General features: G+C 49.7%; 1 protein-coding gene across 1 annotated transcript; it reads left to right on the forward strand.

Annotated features, from left to right (window-relative positions):
- The first annotated feature begins 12,336 nt into the window (after window positions 1-12,336).
- Rprml (reprimo like) lies at window positions 12,337-13,360 on the forward strand. Its single transcript, XM_036197253.1, has one exon. The coding sequence runs from the start codon at window positions 12,599-12,601 to the stop codon at window positions 12,950-12,952; it is 354 nt and encodes a 117-aa protein (XP_036053146.1). The 5' UTR covers window positions 12,337-12,598; the 3' UTR covers window positions 12,953-13,360.
- The last annotated feature ends 3,418 nt before the right edge of the window (window positions 13,361-16,778 follow it).

The following is a 16,778-nucleotide window of genomic DNA, read 5'->3' on the forward strand; positions in this document are numbered from 1 at the left end:
GCAATCCTCCTGCCTCGGCTTCCAGAGCCTTAGCGTCACAGACACGAGCCACCACACTCAGCTCATTTTTTAATTTATATCATATTGTTGGTCATGAGAAATTGAAACACAAAAGGAGAGAGAGTAATCTCATGATCCTCCACATACCCATTGCCCAGATTCAACAGCTCAAAATCAAGACCACCCTGGCTTCATCTGCAGGTCCTCCTGTAGTTAGGCACAAGCAGCATTTGGGTGCCAGGATGGGGAGTGAGGTTGGCAAAGGAGAGAAGAGTAGATTGTGCTTTCACCAGCATTTGTGGTATGTATTTGAGCACGTGCCTTCAGGGGAAGGACTGGAACACAGGGGTGCCAATCTCCCCATACTCCAAACACATGAAACACGACCTTCACCTCTGCAGACTATGCCTTGTGCAATGCAATTCCTGGTGGGTTACTTGTAGGTTCTGTTGGCTTTGGCTTGTTTCTGTCAAAGTGCATATCAGTGTGTGTGTGTGTGTGTGTGTGTGTGTGTGTGTGTGTGTGTGTGTGTCTGTGTTTGAAGGTCAAGGACTCTGAATTCCCAGCCACTGCCAGCTAGCAAAGGCTGGACTGCTGTGTGACTTTGAACAACATACTTATCTCTCTGGACCCTATGTGTGAAATGAAAATTTATTTATTAATACATACCCAATCAGAATGACGGTATGATTAAGATACATAATAAACACCCAAGACTTTGTTTCATGTTCCTTACAAAGTGGAACCAAGACTCCTAGGAATGTGGCAGATTTCTGGAGTACAATAGGAATATGGTGTGGGCATAATGATTGGTTTGAACAAGAACTACCATGGGCACCAAGTGGAAGCTAGAGAAATATCAGGGCTTATATACATGGTCTTGGTCCTCCCCATATTGCTTAGCAAAACCCAGACGATGTTTTGACCTTGCAACTAAAATTAACATTGTCAGTGAGGGACGAAGGGACACTCTGTACCTCTAGATACATAAACTCTTGTGAGGTGCTCTGGCCAAGGATGGGAAGCCTGGGTCTAATGAAGAAATGAAGAAAAGAGTATCTTTAAAATAACTGTGTTCTCTCCTTCAAAATGTTCATTTCATGAGAGCACATGGGCCTGCTCCTGTCATGGGACGTGTGTCTTTCCCTTTAAACCAGATGTATGATGCTGATAGCAAAGGCCAGGATCCCTCCACCTTCCCCTCAGCATCTGCAGGGGCAAGATGGCTTCTCTGGTGGCCTTGCTTGCCTCCTGGTCTCTTGTTCTGTCTGTCTTTGCCACACGGCATACACTCGGCAGGGACATTCTTTGGCTGTTCTCACTACCCCACTCTATTGTTGCAAAGAGAACAAATGGCCCTGTTGAATTAAGATTTCAGGTAAATAGCAAATTGCTGTTTAACTGACAGATACATGCAGCCCTCCCCATTCTGACTCAGAATGTCCCTCTGAGATAGGTTTCTCAGAGCCTTGGGATGCTGAAAGGTCTGCCTTGGCCCATTACACCCCTCAAGGACTCCCCTTGGGGTGACAGTGGTCCCATCATGGGGCTCTATCCAGCTTTCAAGCCTACCTACTTCCCTGGCCCTAACTTCCAGCCAGCCCAGCACCTTCTGGGAGGATCTACAGGACAAGGTGGTTTGTGGCAGGAACCTCCTCTTCCTCACCAAGCACTCTCCAGCCCTACCTGGCTAATGGTTCTCCTTCTTCTCGAGAAGGCACGTGTTCTTGACCACCCCAGCCTTCTGGAACTCTGGTTCTATGATGTCATCACTCCAGTAAATATGCTGGTTTGAAATGTGCAAACTGTCTAAGCTTTAGGTAGCAATGGCAGATGGGTCAGGAAGGCAAGGTGTCCCATCTAAGGCAGACCAACAGGCAGAACTCTTCCATTGTTCCTTCTGGGAACAGCACCACCTTGGTTTCTTAGGAAGAGCTGACAGTCACAGGTTCCTGCTCCTGAGCTGCAAGGGTGTGTGTCCATGTTTGTATTCTGAATTGGAACTCTGCAGAGCTAAGGAGCTTTGCACAGGACCCAGAGCCTGCATTTTGAATTTCTGTGGGCAGAATCCCTATGAAGCACTAAGCCTTTATGAAAAGTCTGTGGAATCTGGGTCAGGATCCAGCCCCAGAAGCAACCTTTCAGGGATCCACATACACCCTTCCTTCTGCTGTCTGGGACTCAGTGAGTGTAAGGGACATAAACAAATTTGAGTTGTGTTTCTGTTGTGTGCTCACAAAGAAGACCTACCTGGAAGTACTTCAAAGGGGCACTAAAAAATTTAGAAATTACTGTCATTAAACAAAATGTATTTTGTGAAAAGGGAATTATGGGTCAGGCATGATTAAGAAACACAACATAATTTACAAGTCCAGAAACAATGCCCACCGTCTTGAAGCTGATACTTGCTGTGCTAGCCAGCTTCCACTAGAGGGCAGAAGCGGCCCATGTCCAAGGTTTCAGAGTTCATGTTTCCTAGAGTGTCTTCCCTCAGATGCCCCAGCCTCACCAGTTGGCCACTACCATTCCTTTATACTTGGTACAGCTTGGATTTCAGCCTTGGTCTCTTTGATTCTGATTCTACCTTGTCAGTCTATCAGCACCAGGAGAACTTTCTGTACTCCCAGATCTTTGTAAAAGAGGGTCCTGACTCGGTTAGTGGCAGTCACAGTTTCTGGTTTATGGAGCTGGCGATGGCATGAGAGAGTTGTGATTCTCAGGGTATCTTTAGAGAAATCTCCCATTCACTTTGCCTGGAGCCTCACAATTAGGAAGCAGAGTGATTGATGGGGCCAGTTGCTGCAGCATCACAGGGTTAGCTAGCCTAGTTAGCACATAGTAGACAGGGTGAATCACTCAATAAAGGAGAAGAAAAAGAGAGCAGAGTTAATGCACACAGGCGAAGTGATGGTGCAGTGCCCATGGGATGAGGCACAAGAGTTTTCCTAGAGGACTAATGTTGACCCCGACGAGCCCTGCTACAATGCTCAACCCTGCCAGCAGGGAATCCTAAGAATCCACTTCAGAGAAGCTAAGCATCATGGCCACAGTCTCCAAGCTGGTAGGAGGCAGCCTAAAAGCTAAACCCAGATTTGACATGAACTTGTGATCTTAGCTGCTACTCAAGGGCACTCACATAAACAAAATTGTTATTTCTTTTCTTTTCTTTTCTTTTCTTTTCTTTTCTTTTTTTTAGGCAAGAACTCTCTCTCTAACCCAGGCTAGCCCCAGACTCGTGGCCTACTTCCTGCCTTAGCCTCCCGAGTGCTGATGGGCTTAACCGTTGAGTGCCACTGTCCAGCCTGCCACTGTTATTTGAGGAAGCCACACCACATGTTGCAAATCTGTGAGGCAGCTTAGTGAGTTTCCCATTTTGTTTTGTTCATTTTCTGTTAAACGATAGCTGAGTCTAAGTGCCTAATCAGATGAAGGTTTAAACTTTCATTGAGTCTAGTTGTCTCCCTAAAGGTATTTTCCTACTTTATTTCTGTTGCTGCAATTGAAATACCCTGACAATAAACAACTTAGGAGAGAAAGGACTTGTTTAGCTTGCACTTCCAGGTTTCAGTCCATTGCTACTGGGAAGTCACCATTGCAGTCCCAGGTTACAGTCCATTGCAGTCCCAGGTTACAGTCCATTGCAGTCCCAGGTTTCAGTCCATTGCAGTCCCAGGTTACAGTCCATTGCAGTCCCAGGTTACAGTCCATTGCAGTCCCAGGTTACAGTCCATTGCAGTCCCAGGTTACAGTCCATTGCAGTCCCAGGTTTCAGTCCATTGCAGTCCCAGGTTACAGTCCATTGCAGTCCCAGGTTACAGTCCATTGCAGTCCCAGGTTTCAGTCCATTGCAGTCCCAGGTTTCAGTCCGTTGCAGTCCCAGGTTACAGTCCATTGCAGTCCCAGGTTACAGTCCATTGCAGTCCCAGGTTTCAGTCCATTGCAGTCCCAGGTTTCAGTCCATTGCAGTCCCAGGTTTCAGTCCATTGCAGTCCCAGGTTACAGTCCGTTGCAGTCCCAGGTTACAGTCCATTGCAGTCCCAGGTTACAGTCCGTTGCAGTCCCAGGTTACAGTCCATTGCAGTCCCAGGTTTCAGTCCATTGCAGTCCCAGGTTTACAGTCCGTTGCAGTCCCAGGTTTCAGTCCATTGCAGTCCCAGGTTTCAGTCCATTGCAGTCCCAGGTTTCAGTCCGTTGCGACTGGGAAGTCACCATGAAAAGAGCTTGAGGCAGCAGTCACAGCACGTCCCCAGTGAATAGTGGAGAGAAATGGATGCATGCATGCTGCCTGATTGCCTTCTTGTGATCACCTTGATTTCTCTACTCTTAAACAGTTCAGGATCCCTTGCCTAGGGAATGGCACTGCCCGCACCGGGCACACTCTTCCCATATCAGTTGACTCATTTAAGACAACCCCCAATAGACATGCCCATAGGGCAATCCAAAGCAAACAGTCTCTTGTTGAGACTCCTTTTCCAGATTATTCTAAGTTACATAAGCAGTCACAGCTAACTATCACAAGCACATAATGGCTTCCTTGACAACATTGGCATGGGTGGTGTTCAGTGCTACTCCAAGCAGTATATACTCTTAACAGCTGAGCCATCTCTCCAACCCAGTTCCCTTTAAAAAATTCTTATGAAGTAAGAGGTAGCAACCAATTTTTAAAATAAAGGCCTGGATAGTATTATTTCAGCCCTTTCAGACTTTAAGATCCCTGTTGGAACTTTGGTGCTGTCGTCATGGCACAAAATCAACCACAGATAATGCATCCGTCAATAAGCCTGTGCTACAGTAGACTTTCTTTGCAAAAACAGATGGTGGCTAGACTTGTTCCACCAACTCTCGGCACTGATCTGTCCCATAAGCAACAATGTGTGGTGTGTCTCCTTTGAAACCAACCCTTGTAGTATTAAATCATCATTTTTTTGTGTTAGTGGTTTTATGCTAGTTTCAGAAGCAGGGTCCTTTTTTCAAATAAAACATAATAAAACTCACCTAGCCAAGGGCTGTATAGATGGCTCAGCAGTTAAGAGCACTGGCTGCTCTTACAGAGGACCCAGGTTCACCTCTCAGCATCCCCCCCCCCCGTAACTCCAGTTCCAAAGGGTCTGTCACCCACTTCTGGCTTCCATGGATACTGCATGCAAAGGACCTGGATCTTTGAAAATCTTAACAATAGCAGTTAAGATCATGAAGTGTGTGTACCAAGAAAACCAGTCCCAGAACCAAATATTTATCAAACCTGCCCCTTGCTTTACCTTTTCCATTGTCTCATCAGCTAGAAGTCATATGACTAGTTTGTGGAAAGTGTGAATTCTTGATTCATCTATGGTTACAGTCAATCACAGGTGGATGGATCCCTGCGCCCGAATAGTTCAAGTGGAAGAGGTAGTAGGATTGGCCCAGGCACTATCGTGGGTTCTTTGTTTCTGGAAGAGAATGTGTCATTGGCAGCTCCCACTGTAACTGGTTGCAATGGAAACAAGGCAAATATCACCCATTTTCCCCAGGTCAAGTTTCCTTAACAAGATTGGATACAAGCTTAGCCAGAGCTAGCCCCTGTGCCTTGCCCCAAGTACTTGTTTGATGTCCAGAGTTCAAAGGCACTTTCCTTAAACTACTGTCTTCAAAGGTCCTAATGCACGTGATGAGAGACACTGCATGCCTGGTCCTCCTTTGGGTTGGTATCTGATTGCCATCCTGTTACCTTGGAGACTCAGTGCTGAGCCCTTAGATGTACTCATGAAACCCGAGAATGCTTTCCCATGCTTAAGCTGGAGTTGGCATCACTAAACCATTTAGGACACCACCTGAAGCTTCTCTTCCTGTGTTCCATTAGCCTGTGGCACTGACCTCTCCTCTGGCTGCCCAGCATCCATTGTCTGGCCCTAGCCATCACTTTTAACCAGCTTGTCCTTAGCAAGTTTCTCTGTCCTCCTCTCTGCCTGCACTCCTTGTGGTGGGGGCTGACCTGCACACCATGATTTCCCAGGGGTGGCACCCCTTTTTATTGTTTTGAGATAGGGTACCATACATCCCAAGCGGGTTTCAAATTTAACAGGTAGCAGAGAGAGGATGACCTTGAACTTCTGATCTGCCTGCCTCTGTTTCTCCAGGGCTGGAATTACAAGCCTGCAACACCGTGCTTGGTTTATACCATGCTGGAAGTCAAGCCCGGGGCCTTATGCAAGTGCTCTACCAGCTGAGCTACACCCCCAGCCCTTCCTTTTGTTTTTTCGAGATGAGGTCTCGCTCTGTAGCCCAGACTTTACTGGAACCATATGGGAGTCCACCTGCCCGAGCCTGTTACCCCACTCCTCCCAGGCTGGACTACAGGCATGAGCCACCGTATCTAGTCCAGGGGGGCCACCTCTTTGAGGTTCCACCGTCTCCCTGTGCCACCACTAGGGAACAAAGTCATCAACGCATAGACCCTTGGGGGACATTCCGCCCCTATTCAAACTTCAGCAACCATTAAGCAGCCCTGATTTTCCCTCCAGCTGTCTACACTGGCAAATATCCCCCAAGGGTCCACGATAACAGGGAACCACAGGCTCCTCAAGCCCTGTCATTAAGGGCTGGCATCTTGCTCCACTCCCTGTTGTACTGGTTGGCGGGGAGGCTGGTGCACAAATGGGCAGCCCAGAAGGAGCCTTCTCCCACTTTTCCTTCCTCCAGGCTTGTTCTTTCTGCTCGGGAAGCCAGATGCTCCGCAGTTTAATTACATGCTTTGCAGTTGGAAGTACAGAATGTCAGTGCTGGAAAGGAAGGACCTCGTTATAGATAATAGCTACCAGCATTTATTGAGCACTTACTCTCTGCCAGGTGCTCTGCCAGGCCTGTTTCCAGGCATGGCCTCATTTAACTTCTGTAGCAGCAGCATCTATGTTCTGCATAAAGAAACTGAGGCTGAGGAGCTACAGAGAATTTCCTGAAGTGTTCTAGGTGGTACCTCACAGCACAAAATACCAGTGGATACTGGGGAGGTTCCATTGTCAAATGCCACATCCCAAATCCCCTATAGGAACTCACAAAGCATGCCACATGCTTAAGGCCCTGAGAAGTCTTGCAGCAAAGAGACCTGTTTGGGCCTGTGTCTCTTGTGCTGCAGACTTTGCAGAACCACTGTTCCGGAGAGGATAGTTTGAGAACTGCTGATAATGACCAACCTCCTCACCTACAAGATGGAGCATGAGGCTCAGGCACTTTGGGGACAGACCAGACAAAGGCCTTGGGCTTCGTGTTTCTCCATACACACAGCACAGGAAAGCAGACAGCAGCTTGCCTAGTCCACTAATCTGTTTTTATAAAGAAAGTTTTAGTGAAGATTTTCCGTGTGTGTGTGTGTGTGTGTGTGTGTGTGTGTGAGTGTGTATGCATGGGGAGGTCAGAGATCAACCACAGGGGTTGTTCCTCAGGCACTATCCACCCTCACTTTTTTGAGACAGGGTCTTTCACTTGGAGGAACCCACCAAGTAGACTAGGCTATCTGATCAGTGCATCTCAGGAGCTCTCCTGTCTCTGCCTCCCCAGCTCTCATATTACATGTATGTGCCAACATGCACTTTTTAGAATCACAGTTTGGAAGGATCAAACTCAGGTCCTCATGCTTGCAAGGCAAGCACTTTACGAAGCTGTCTCCTCAGCTTCTCTGATTAATGGATGAACCAATCAAAACCTTAGAGAGGAGGGGTGACTTGTCCAAAAATCACACAGCCAACCACGAGCCCAGCAGAAACATGTTCTCGATCTCTGCAACGCTAATATTCTCTAAAATATGCACCAACTGGTCACATTGTTTCGCCTGTTCTCCTGCAACCAGGAAGCTGAGGCAGGAGCATCTTGAGTTTCAGGTCAGCCAGGACACTATAGCAAGACCTTTTCCCAATCAATCAATCAATCAATCAATCACCAATCAATGAAGCCTAAATCAGATAGATGGCAGAAGGTGAGGCATGGAGTCTCTGATACCTATGACGAATGTATCTGCTCTGCATTGCGCACCACTTATATTGGCACTGCCCCTTTCACAACTGTGGAAGTCACCCCCAGGCCTTTCTCCCACGGACTTAGTAAGACCACATTGGCTCATACAGGCTGAGGGCCTGCCCCTGCCCTCTACCTGCTTGCCACAGTAGAATAGGCTGGCACCCTAGTGGATCATCATGTGAACAAGGGCAAACAAAGCAACTAGTGTTTAATTCTGTACCCAATGCCGTAAAAACGCCATTGGCTTCCCTCCTGTCTGCCAACTGGAAATGTGAGACCATTTGGACAGGAACTGGGCAGAAGGCAAATTTGCCTGCTTCAGGAAGAGCTGGCTAAGACAATGACTCATGTAAATAGGGACCAAGGAGGCTGCTTGCTATGCTTCACAGAATAAATTCCACTTAAGGGCTCTAGGCCTCTCTGAAGTGTGCCGTCTTTCCATGGTCAACTATTTCCATTTTTAAAGTTGCAAATTAACTTGGTCTTACCTCTTATTATGATAACTCACATGTGCATAGAACACTATTTATCCTGTTCACAGTGTAGATAGTTTCTAATATCTGCTCATGAGGACATTCTAGTCCCCATGGTCCAGTTAGCCAGCAGCACTAATAAGGGAGGTTTTATTAACCTCTTTGCCTGAGGGGGAGCATTTCTTGCCAACCCTGATGGCCCACACATGGCAGAGGGCTAAAGGTTAACTCGAACAGCTGCAGGAACAGGACATTACAGCCTCTGGGTGGCCCCCAGCAATTCCTCTTGGGGACCAGATTGTCCACATGGCCCTTCCAGATCTGAGAGACGCAGACTGTGGCTGAGGTAGAGGGTAAAAATAGTCCCATGTGGGTGGCAGCTGGGCCCAGAGGCACCTGCTTCCTTCTCTCTGGAGGAAGGTGGCAACCAGGTGACACACAGCTCCTGGGCTCCTGAGGCCCCACCCTACTACAACTTAGACTTCCCTTCACAGCAGAGCACACATGTGTCTGCCCACATACATGAAGTGCCAGAAAGAGTATGAACTTGGTTGTAAGCTTTATCTACTGCCTGAATCACACTGCCGGCTATGACCTCGCAAGATTTTCCTCCTACGTCTCTGTGGAAGTAAAGACTTCTTTCTCCAAGGCTTGCTGTGGGAGTTCAACAACAGCAGGAGCTGCTGACTTGTTTCATTCTGCAGCCTCGGTTTTTCTTCCCTTCCCCTTCTACCCACTGTTCCTATTCTAGCACGTTCTCCATGTTTGGCCATGAGGAAAGTCAAACTACCCCATGGAAAGGCCAATGTGAGGGACTGAGGTTCCCTCCCGCCAATGGCCAACTGAGGGAGTGTAGTAGTTTGGATGAAAACAGCCCCCATAGGATCAGAGGGAGGGGCACTATTAGGAGGTGTGGCTTTATTGGAGGAAGTGTGTCACTGAGGGTGGGCTTTGAGGTCTCAGAAGTTCAAGCCAGGGCTAGTGGATCACTCTCTCTTCCTGCTGCCTGCTGATCCAGATGTAGAACTCTCAGCTACCTCTCCAGCACCATGTCTGCCTGCATGTTGCCATGCTTCCTACCATGATGATAATGGACTAAACCTCTTCTGAACTGTAAGCCATCCCAATTAAATGTTTTCCTTTATAAGAGTTGTCATGGTCATGGTGTCTCTTCACAGCAATAGGAACCCTAAGATGGAGAGATCTGGGAAGCTAGTCCTCTGGCCCCAGCCTAACCTTAGCCAAAACTTGGACTACCATCTTGTAAGGGACTCTGTGCCAGAGCCACCTAGCCTAGCTACTTCCAGATCCCTGTCCCTCAGGTACTGTGAGCAAATCAGTGTCTGCTGCATGTGGAGAGATTTGTGATGCAGTCATTGATAAGGAAGGAATGCCTTTGCCTGTCAGGGTTCCCACAAAAATTAAGAGTTCAGGGGTCTGGAAGATGGCTCAGTCAGTACAGTGCTTGCCACGGAAGCTCAAGGACTTGAGTTTGGATCCCAGCACCTGTGTGAAAAAAGCAGTACCCATGTAATTCTGGTGCTGAAGAGGGGGAGACAGGAGGGTCCCTGGCTTGCAGCCCAGATAGCCTGGCTAAATCAGTGAGCTCCTGACTCTGTGACCCTGTTTCAAAAATAAAATAGAAGGGACTAGAGCTATGACTCCATGATAGAATATTACTGTAATTAACGAGGCAATTCCACCTAATTTATGTGGTAATCAAGAGAGGTTTATTTCTGGGATAACTTGCAGCCAATAGGGGTTGGTTATAGGATCCAGGAGAGATGAGATACCATCCAGTACAGAACTCTGGCTTGGTGTCCCATCTATCTTCCAGGACCACGAGGTATCCAGAAGGGTCAAACACTACACACCTCAAGTCTTAAGGAGCCCCCTCTCAGCCATGCCCCAGGGGCAGGTCATAGGCAGGTGTGGCAGTTACCTGCTGTCACTCTAGGGGCAGTGTTTCAAGGTCAAAGCTACCCACTACAATAGAATGCTTGCCTTACATATGTTCAATCACACTAGGTACAACCCTTAGGCTTGGGAGTGAGGAGAGACAGAGAAATGGTTGAGGCAGACATCAAAAATTGACCTACAGAGAGAGAGAGAGACAGAGACAGAAAGAGAGCGAGAAGCGAGAGCAAGAGCGAGACAGAGACAGAGAGAGAGAGAGAGAGAGAGAGACAGAGAGACAGAGACACAGAGACACAGAGAGACAGAGAGACACAGAGAGAGTAAAATTAAGGGTTCATACACACCAAACTGTCACTAATCTTGTCAGGACTCATGGTTCCAGACAGGTAGGGAGCAACAGCCTGGATTCAAGTCATGCAGGACCCCTATTCCTGAACTGATGGAGCCTCAGCGAGAGCCTACATCTACACAGCCGGTGACCAGACTTAATGAGGAAATAAAACCATTAGTCAGGAAGCCAAGCAAAGCTCCGTAGCAAGTAGGCCTGAGCTTGATTGGCAGCTGACAGCTTCCATAATTTTGTCCCTAAATCCTAAAGGACACAATAGGGGGAGCAGTATGTTCCTCCAAACTCAGTCCACTATGCCCCTCTTCTGCTGAGCCCACTTAGAACTTTCCTGTGTTAGGCCCCCACCCCAGCGATTCTTCCTCTACTGGGAAACTTCCTGCTCTGTCTGCCTTCAGTCAGACAGACACAAGCAATTCTCATAGCCTTTCTCATAGCCTTGGCTTGTCCTCGGCTGGTGATCCTTGTTAACTTCACAAGCCCAGGTCAAGGGCAAACATCTCTGGTTCCTCCTTCCACACTAAGTTATCCAGAGAAATCGACCCAGGGATGATAGAAGCGGGTAGGGGACAGGCAGGAATAATTGAAAGCTTATGGACTAGGACATTGGCCCACGTATACTGATCATGCTCACTGGAACAGGCATTGCCCTGAAAGTTCCCCTAACCCTCTTCCTGCTCCCACCGTATGTATCAGACAGCCGGGCTGCAGCTGGATGGAGTCAAGGACATGGGCTCCAAGCCCAGATTAAGCTTTGGTCTGACCAGAAGGATGACAAAGGACATAACCAAGCATTGCTCTAAAGAAATCCTGCTGCCAAAAGCAAAGCACAGACTGTCTGGGCCAGACACTTGCAGTACAAAACAGCATGTACATTACAGTAGGCAAGACACTGCATTCCCGTTGGCGGTATGGAATACAAATAGAGACAACCGGAAGGAGTTTGTGCCTAGGTAATTGACCCACCCCAGACTGCAGGATTTTGCAGTTTTAGAAGGTTTCCCCCACTTTGGCTAGTTCATGCTTTCTAAGTCGTCTACAATGACTGTTTCTATTAAACAAACAAACAAATAAGTAAATAATAGAAATTCTCCCAAATGACTTAATGTTAATAATATATTAAAGAGTGGCCTGTGGAGCCAGACTTAGGATAGGAGGCAAAGAGCTCTCCTGGCCATGACAGCCTTCAGCCAGGGAAAAGCTGAGAGGGTCTAGCAGGGACAGTGTGGCACAGCCTGGCCACCCAGAGCCAAGCCCGGTGGAGTGTGCAACGCTGGGGGCCACAGCTACCCCCAACCCGCTGTGTGATCCTTAAATAGAGCGGAGAAGAGCTCCAGACTGTCTCTGGAGCCACAGTTCTGGGAACCCGCACCTTGGGGCGGCTTTCTAAGTAGAACAGACAGCAGCTGCCCAGAGTGAGTCAAGGTTACTTGACCCGCGGGCGGGAGCTGCCTGGACGTTCTGACCCTTTCCAGCCAGCTTTGCGCAGGCTGCACGCTGGGAGGGATTCGTGTTCCCGAATTTTGGGCTCTGCGAGTGGGCTGGGGCAGGGCGGGGTAGGGCGGGGCGGAGCTCGGCGGTTGCCAGGGGCGGGACGGCACGACTGGCGTGGATCTCCGTGGGCGACTGCCACGCACTATTTGTTGGCTTTCTCCTGCTCGCACGTCGCCTGTTGCTCTCTGCTCCTGGCCGCCGGTTTCCCGCCGGGAAGGTAGGCGGACGGAGAGTGCCAGTGCGTGGGCCGCCTCCCGCCTTCCTCTCCTCCCTGCTCAAGGGTGATCGAAGAGCCCCCCGGGCGTCCCCGACAGCGCGGACGCTGCCAGCTCCCGGCGCGCCCTGGACCGCGCGCCCAGACTCCCGGCGCTGCGCCGCGATGAACGCGAGCTTCCTGAACCACAGCGGCCTGGAAGAGGCGGGTGGTGACGCCCGAGCCGCCCTGGGGAACCATAGCCACGGGCTGGGTACGTGGCTAGACTGCTGTCCCGGGGGCGCACCGCTGACCGCCAGCGACGGGGTCCCCGCGGGGCTGGCGCCCGACGAACGCAGCCTGTGGGTGTCGCGCGTGGCGCAGATCGCCGTACTCTGCGTGCTGTCGCTCACCGTGGTCTTCGGCGTTTTCTTTCTGGGCTGCAACCTGCTCATCAAGTCCGAGAGCATGATCAACTTTCTGATGCAGGAGCGCAGACCCTCCAAGGACGTGGGCGCCGCCATCCTAGGACTGTACTGAGCTCCAGTCGCCCTCGCCAGAGTCGCAGCACCGCGAGGAAGGGACAGCAGAGCCTCTTCCTCAAGGCTTTAGCCACCGCCTGAGGTCAGCGACGTGGCTCACACACTGCCTCAGCCTGGACATTGAGAACTGAGCTGTGGCGGAGCGCGAAGGGACTGTCACAACAGGTCTCTCCTGTGTGTGCTCCAACGGGGTCAGGGGCACAGAGTTCGTCACAGGTTTTTTACAAAGACAAATTGGGGGGGGGGGGCAGGAGATGCAATGCGGGGTTGGGGTCACTCGCGTGGGAATTTCGGGAATGTTGGTGGGGGCCGTTTCCAAGGAGGGTGCGGGAAGAGGTGAACGAGTCTGAGATTTTGCAGCTGATCTCGCATTGCATCTGAAAATAAATTTTGTAATAAAACCATAGCCGTCGGGTTTCCTGATGCATTCTATTTGGTGTGTGTGTGTGTGTGTGTGTGTGTGTGTGTGTGTGTGTGTGTATGTGTGTGTTGGGGGAGGCGAGGGAAGGGAACTAGTCCTACTTCTGGCCCAGTTTGGTAGACTTAAGTAGCCGTGGGGCAGACAGCTCTAGAGCTCCTTGGGTTCTCAGACAAAGGCGAGAGAAAAATGAATTGTTTTTTTGTTGGTTTGGCTTTTTTTTCTTCTTCTTCTTCTTCTTCCTACAAAGAACTGTTTTCTTCTACTCCTACAGTAGAGGAAGCAGGTCCTTTGGGGCATCCAGACAGTTGGTGAGATTAATTAAATCACTGGTAATTTTAGTCTTCTTCATAAAGTGGAAATGGAAAAAGAAAGTGAACGGAATCCAAAGGGGGAAGGGCTGTGAATAAAATAAATATATCAGATAAATTAATTTGGGTAGGCAGGGGCTGGAGCTAGTCAAAATTCCAGGCTGAGCCAAGAAGCCCCATCCAAGGGCTTGTTTTGCCCTACCCTTTTAGCTGGTAGATGGATGGACTCAGAACAAGCCCCTTAAATGGCTTGCAAATGCTATTTCTTCTGGGCACCCTCCCATTAAGAAATGCACCCTCACTGTCTCCCGACCTGAAACCCAGTTCTGGAGGGGACTTGGTGCTTACTGGCCAGAAGGAAGGGAAGGGGGCCATTTGCAGCAAGCCTTTGTTCTAAGGGACAAATGAACCCAGGCCACCTCAGGGAGAAAGCCCTCTTCCCACCGGCTTTTTGACCTATGTGGGCCCTCTTAGCCAGGCTCATGCATACAGTACTTGGAAAGGTTTCTGGGGAAAGGAGCTCAGGTCCCTCCCTCTCCTCTCCAACTGAAGGAGAATGGGAGAGAAGATGGCTGAAGCTTTCCCTGGCTTTAGAATGGGAAGCAGGAGGGACCTTCTCTCTTTGGCGACAGTTGGGGAGAGGAGGAGGTGGCGGGGAGTTTCTTAACAAAAGCATAAGTAGTGACTGAGTCTGAAGGATGCAGACTCTTCCTGGCTCCCACACAGTTCTGTGGAGTCATAGATATAGAGATATATCCCTTCCACCAGCCTGCCATTCAGTCACATACCTGGGGAGTCATCTGTGGGATGGACTGGCCAGTGAGGCAGGTATCACAAAGCCCTTGTTAAATATCTATGAGACAGCTCCCCACCCCATGGAATGAATATTGGGATGTTGATGATTAGCATTGCCTCTGGTAGCCTGTCTGATTGGGTGGGGAGGGGCAACTTGGACACTGTGATTCTAGACTCTTGGCATGAGTTAGCACGAGTGCCTGGGGTATGGGCCACCTGGTGACCTGGGTAACACCACTCAGACCACCACAAAGAAGTTACTTTAGCTCCCCAAGAAAGGGAGATGGGGGGTTGGGGAAAAAAAGAATAAGGGCTTCAAATGTCTGTCTGGCCAGGTTCCAGTGAACACTGAGAACTTCCTGCAACCAAATGGCCTGCTACTAATGTGACAAGAGGGAGTTGGTTCAAGAGTTCAGTCTCTTAAATTTGCCAACAAAGAAAAGCTTTAATGGAGTAGCCTTGCAGGGTCTCTCTCACTGTAAACAAAGACCTGTTTGAGAAGTATCATGAGTGTTTCGTTGGCTTTTGCAACAAAAACTCTAAGGTCTTCCTATATATCCCAGGTTGCCCTCCAACTCAGGATCCTCCTGCTTGTGTCCTTTGTGCCAGACTTACATGCATGCAGCAACACTCCAGGCTTACCATGGATGTTTGGCTGCCCATTCCACGATGTGCGAGCATGCATTCATAGGCAAATGTGCATGGGTGCTTGTTCACACATGCAGGCAAATGCCAAGGCCAGGCTCAAGGAAGAAGCATCAGGCAGGCACAGGCTCTGAGAGGAGGAGGAGGAGCAGTTACATTTGTGACCATTCTTACTCCTGCAGCCCAGAAGGTGGAGGTGGTGGTGGAGGTGGTGGTAGTGGGTGGTGGTGGTGGTGGTGGTGGTGGTGGTGGTGGTGGTGGTGGTGGTGGTGGTGGTGGTGGTGGTGGTGATGGTGGTGGTGATGGTGGTGGTGGTGGTGATGGTGGAGGTGGTGGAGGTGGTGGTGGTGGTGGTGGTGATGGTGGTGGTGATGGTGGAGGTGGTGGAGGTGGTGGTGGTGGTGGAGGTGGTGGTGGTGGTGGTGGAGGTGGTGGAGGTGGTGGTGGTGGTGGTGGAGGTGGTGGTGGTGGTGGAGGTGGTGGAGGTGGTGGTGGAGGTGGTGGTGGTGGTGGAGGTGGTGGTGGTGGTGGTGGAGGTGGTGGTGGTGGTGGTGGTGGAGGTGGTGGTGGTGGTGGTGGTGGTGGTGGTGGTGGAGGTGGTGGTGGTGGTGGAGGTGGTGGTGGTGGAGGTGGTGGTGGTGGAGGTGGTGGTGGTGGTGGAGGTGGTGGTGGAGGTGGTGGTGGTGGTGGAGGTGGTGGTGGAGGTGGTGGTGGAAGTGGTGGTGGAGGTGGTGGTGGTGGTGGTGGTGGTGGTGGTGGTGGTGGTGGTGGTAGTGGTGGTGATTGACTAAATTGCCTTATGTCAACCTCAGACAAGAGGAGGGAAGATGGTGTGAGGTAGAAACCAGTGAGACACAGTGCTCCAGGAGAAAGGCAACCCAAGATCAGAATCTTGAGCCTTGGGACTTTAGAAGAAAGCCCTTCCTCTGTCCCTAACCCTTGTGCAGAAAGGATTTTCCCTGGGAGGCTGACTCATGATACAGTGGCCAAATCTCAGAGGTTCCCAGATTCAGCAAGGAGAAATGCTGGATCCTTGCCTGAGAAATCCTCACTGCTCTGTTTCCTGACTCTGTGACTTCAGAGAAGTAGCTCAACCTTTCTGTGTCTCAGTTTCTTCATCTACACAACAGGAGTGGTAGGACTCAGGGCTCCTGTGCCATGTATGTGGTATTGCCAGCACAGGGCCTGGTACTGGAGGGACAGCTAATAAAGAAAACTACCAGCATTACCATTAGCTTTATTTAATGTATAAGCTCCTTCCCCAACAAAATGGAACTGGCTCTCTGAAATGAGAACCCTGAACAGAAAAATAATAATAATTCATATTCATGGCACATTTGGCTGTTTTCAAAGTTCTTTCATAAGCAGAACAGAAACACTTTGTTAATTCCTAATTTGTGAAGCTCTGGCTTCCTATCCTACTAAGAAAGGTTTTGTTAACACTCCCATTGTACAGATGAGGAAATCAAGGCCCGGAGAAGCTACCCGAGTCACACACTGGAACCTTGCTGAGTAAGAGGAGCAGATACCCTCTCAGTTGATGTTATGGGAAAGGAAACTGAAGTTCAACTTAACGGACTTGCCCATGTTCATTCTCTCAACTAGCATCAATAGCAGATCTCCTGTGGGTCAGGTCCTGGGCCAGGGGTCTGCAA

This window comes from Onychomys torridus, chromosome 8, assembly GCF_903995425.1.
Source record: "Onychomys torridus chromosome 8, mOncTor1.1, whole genome shotgun sequence".
Classification (NCBI taxonomy): Eukaryota; Metazoa; Chordata; class Mammalia; order Rodentia; family Cricetidae; genus Onychomys; species Onychomys torridus.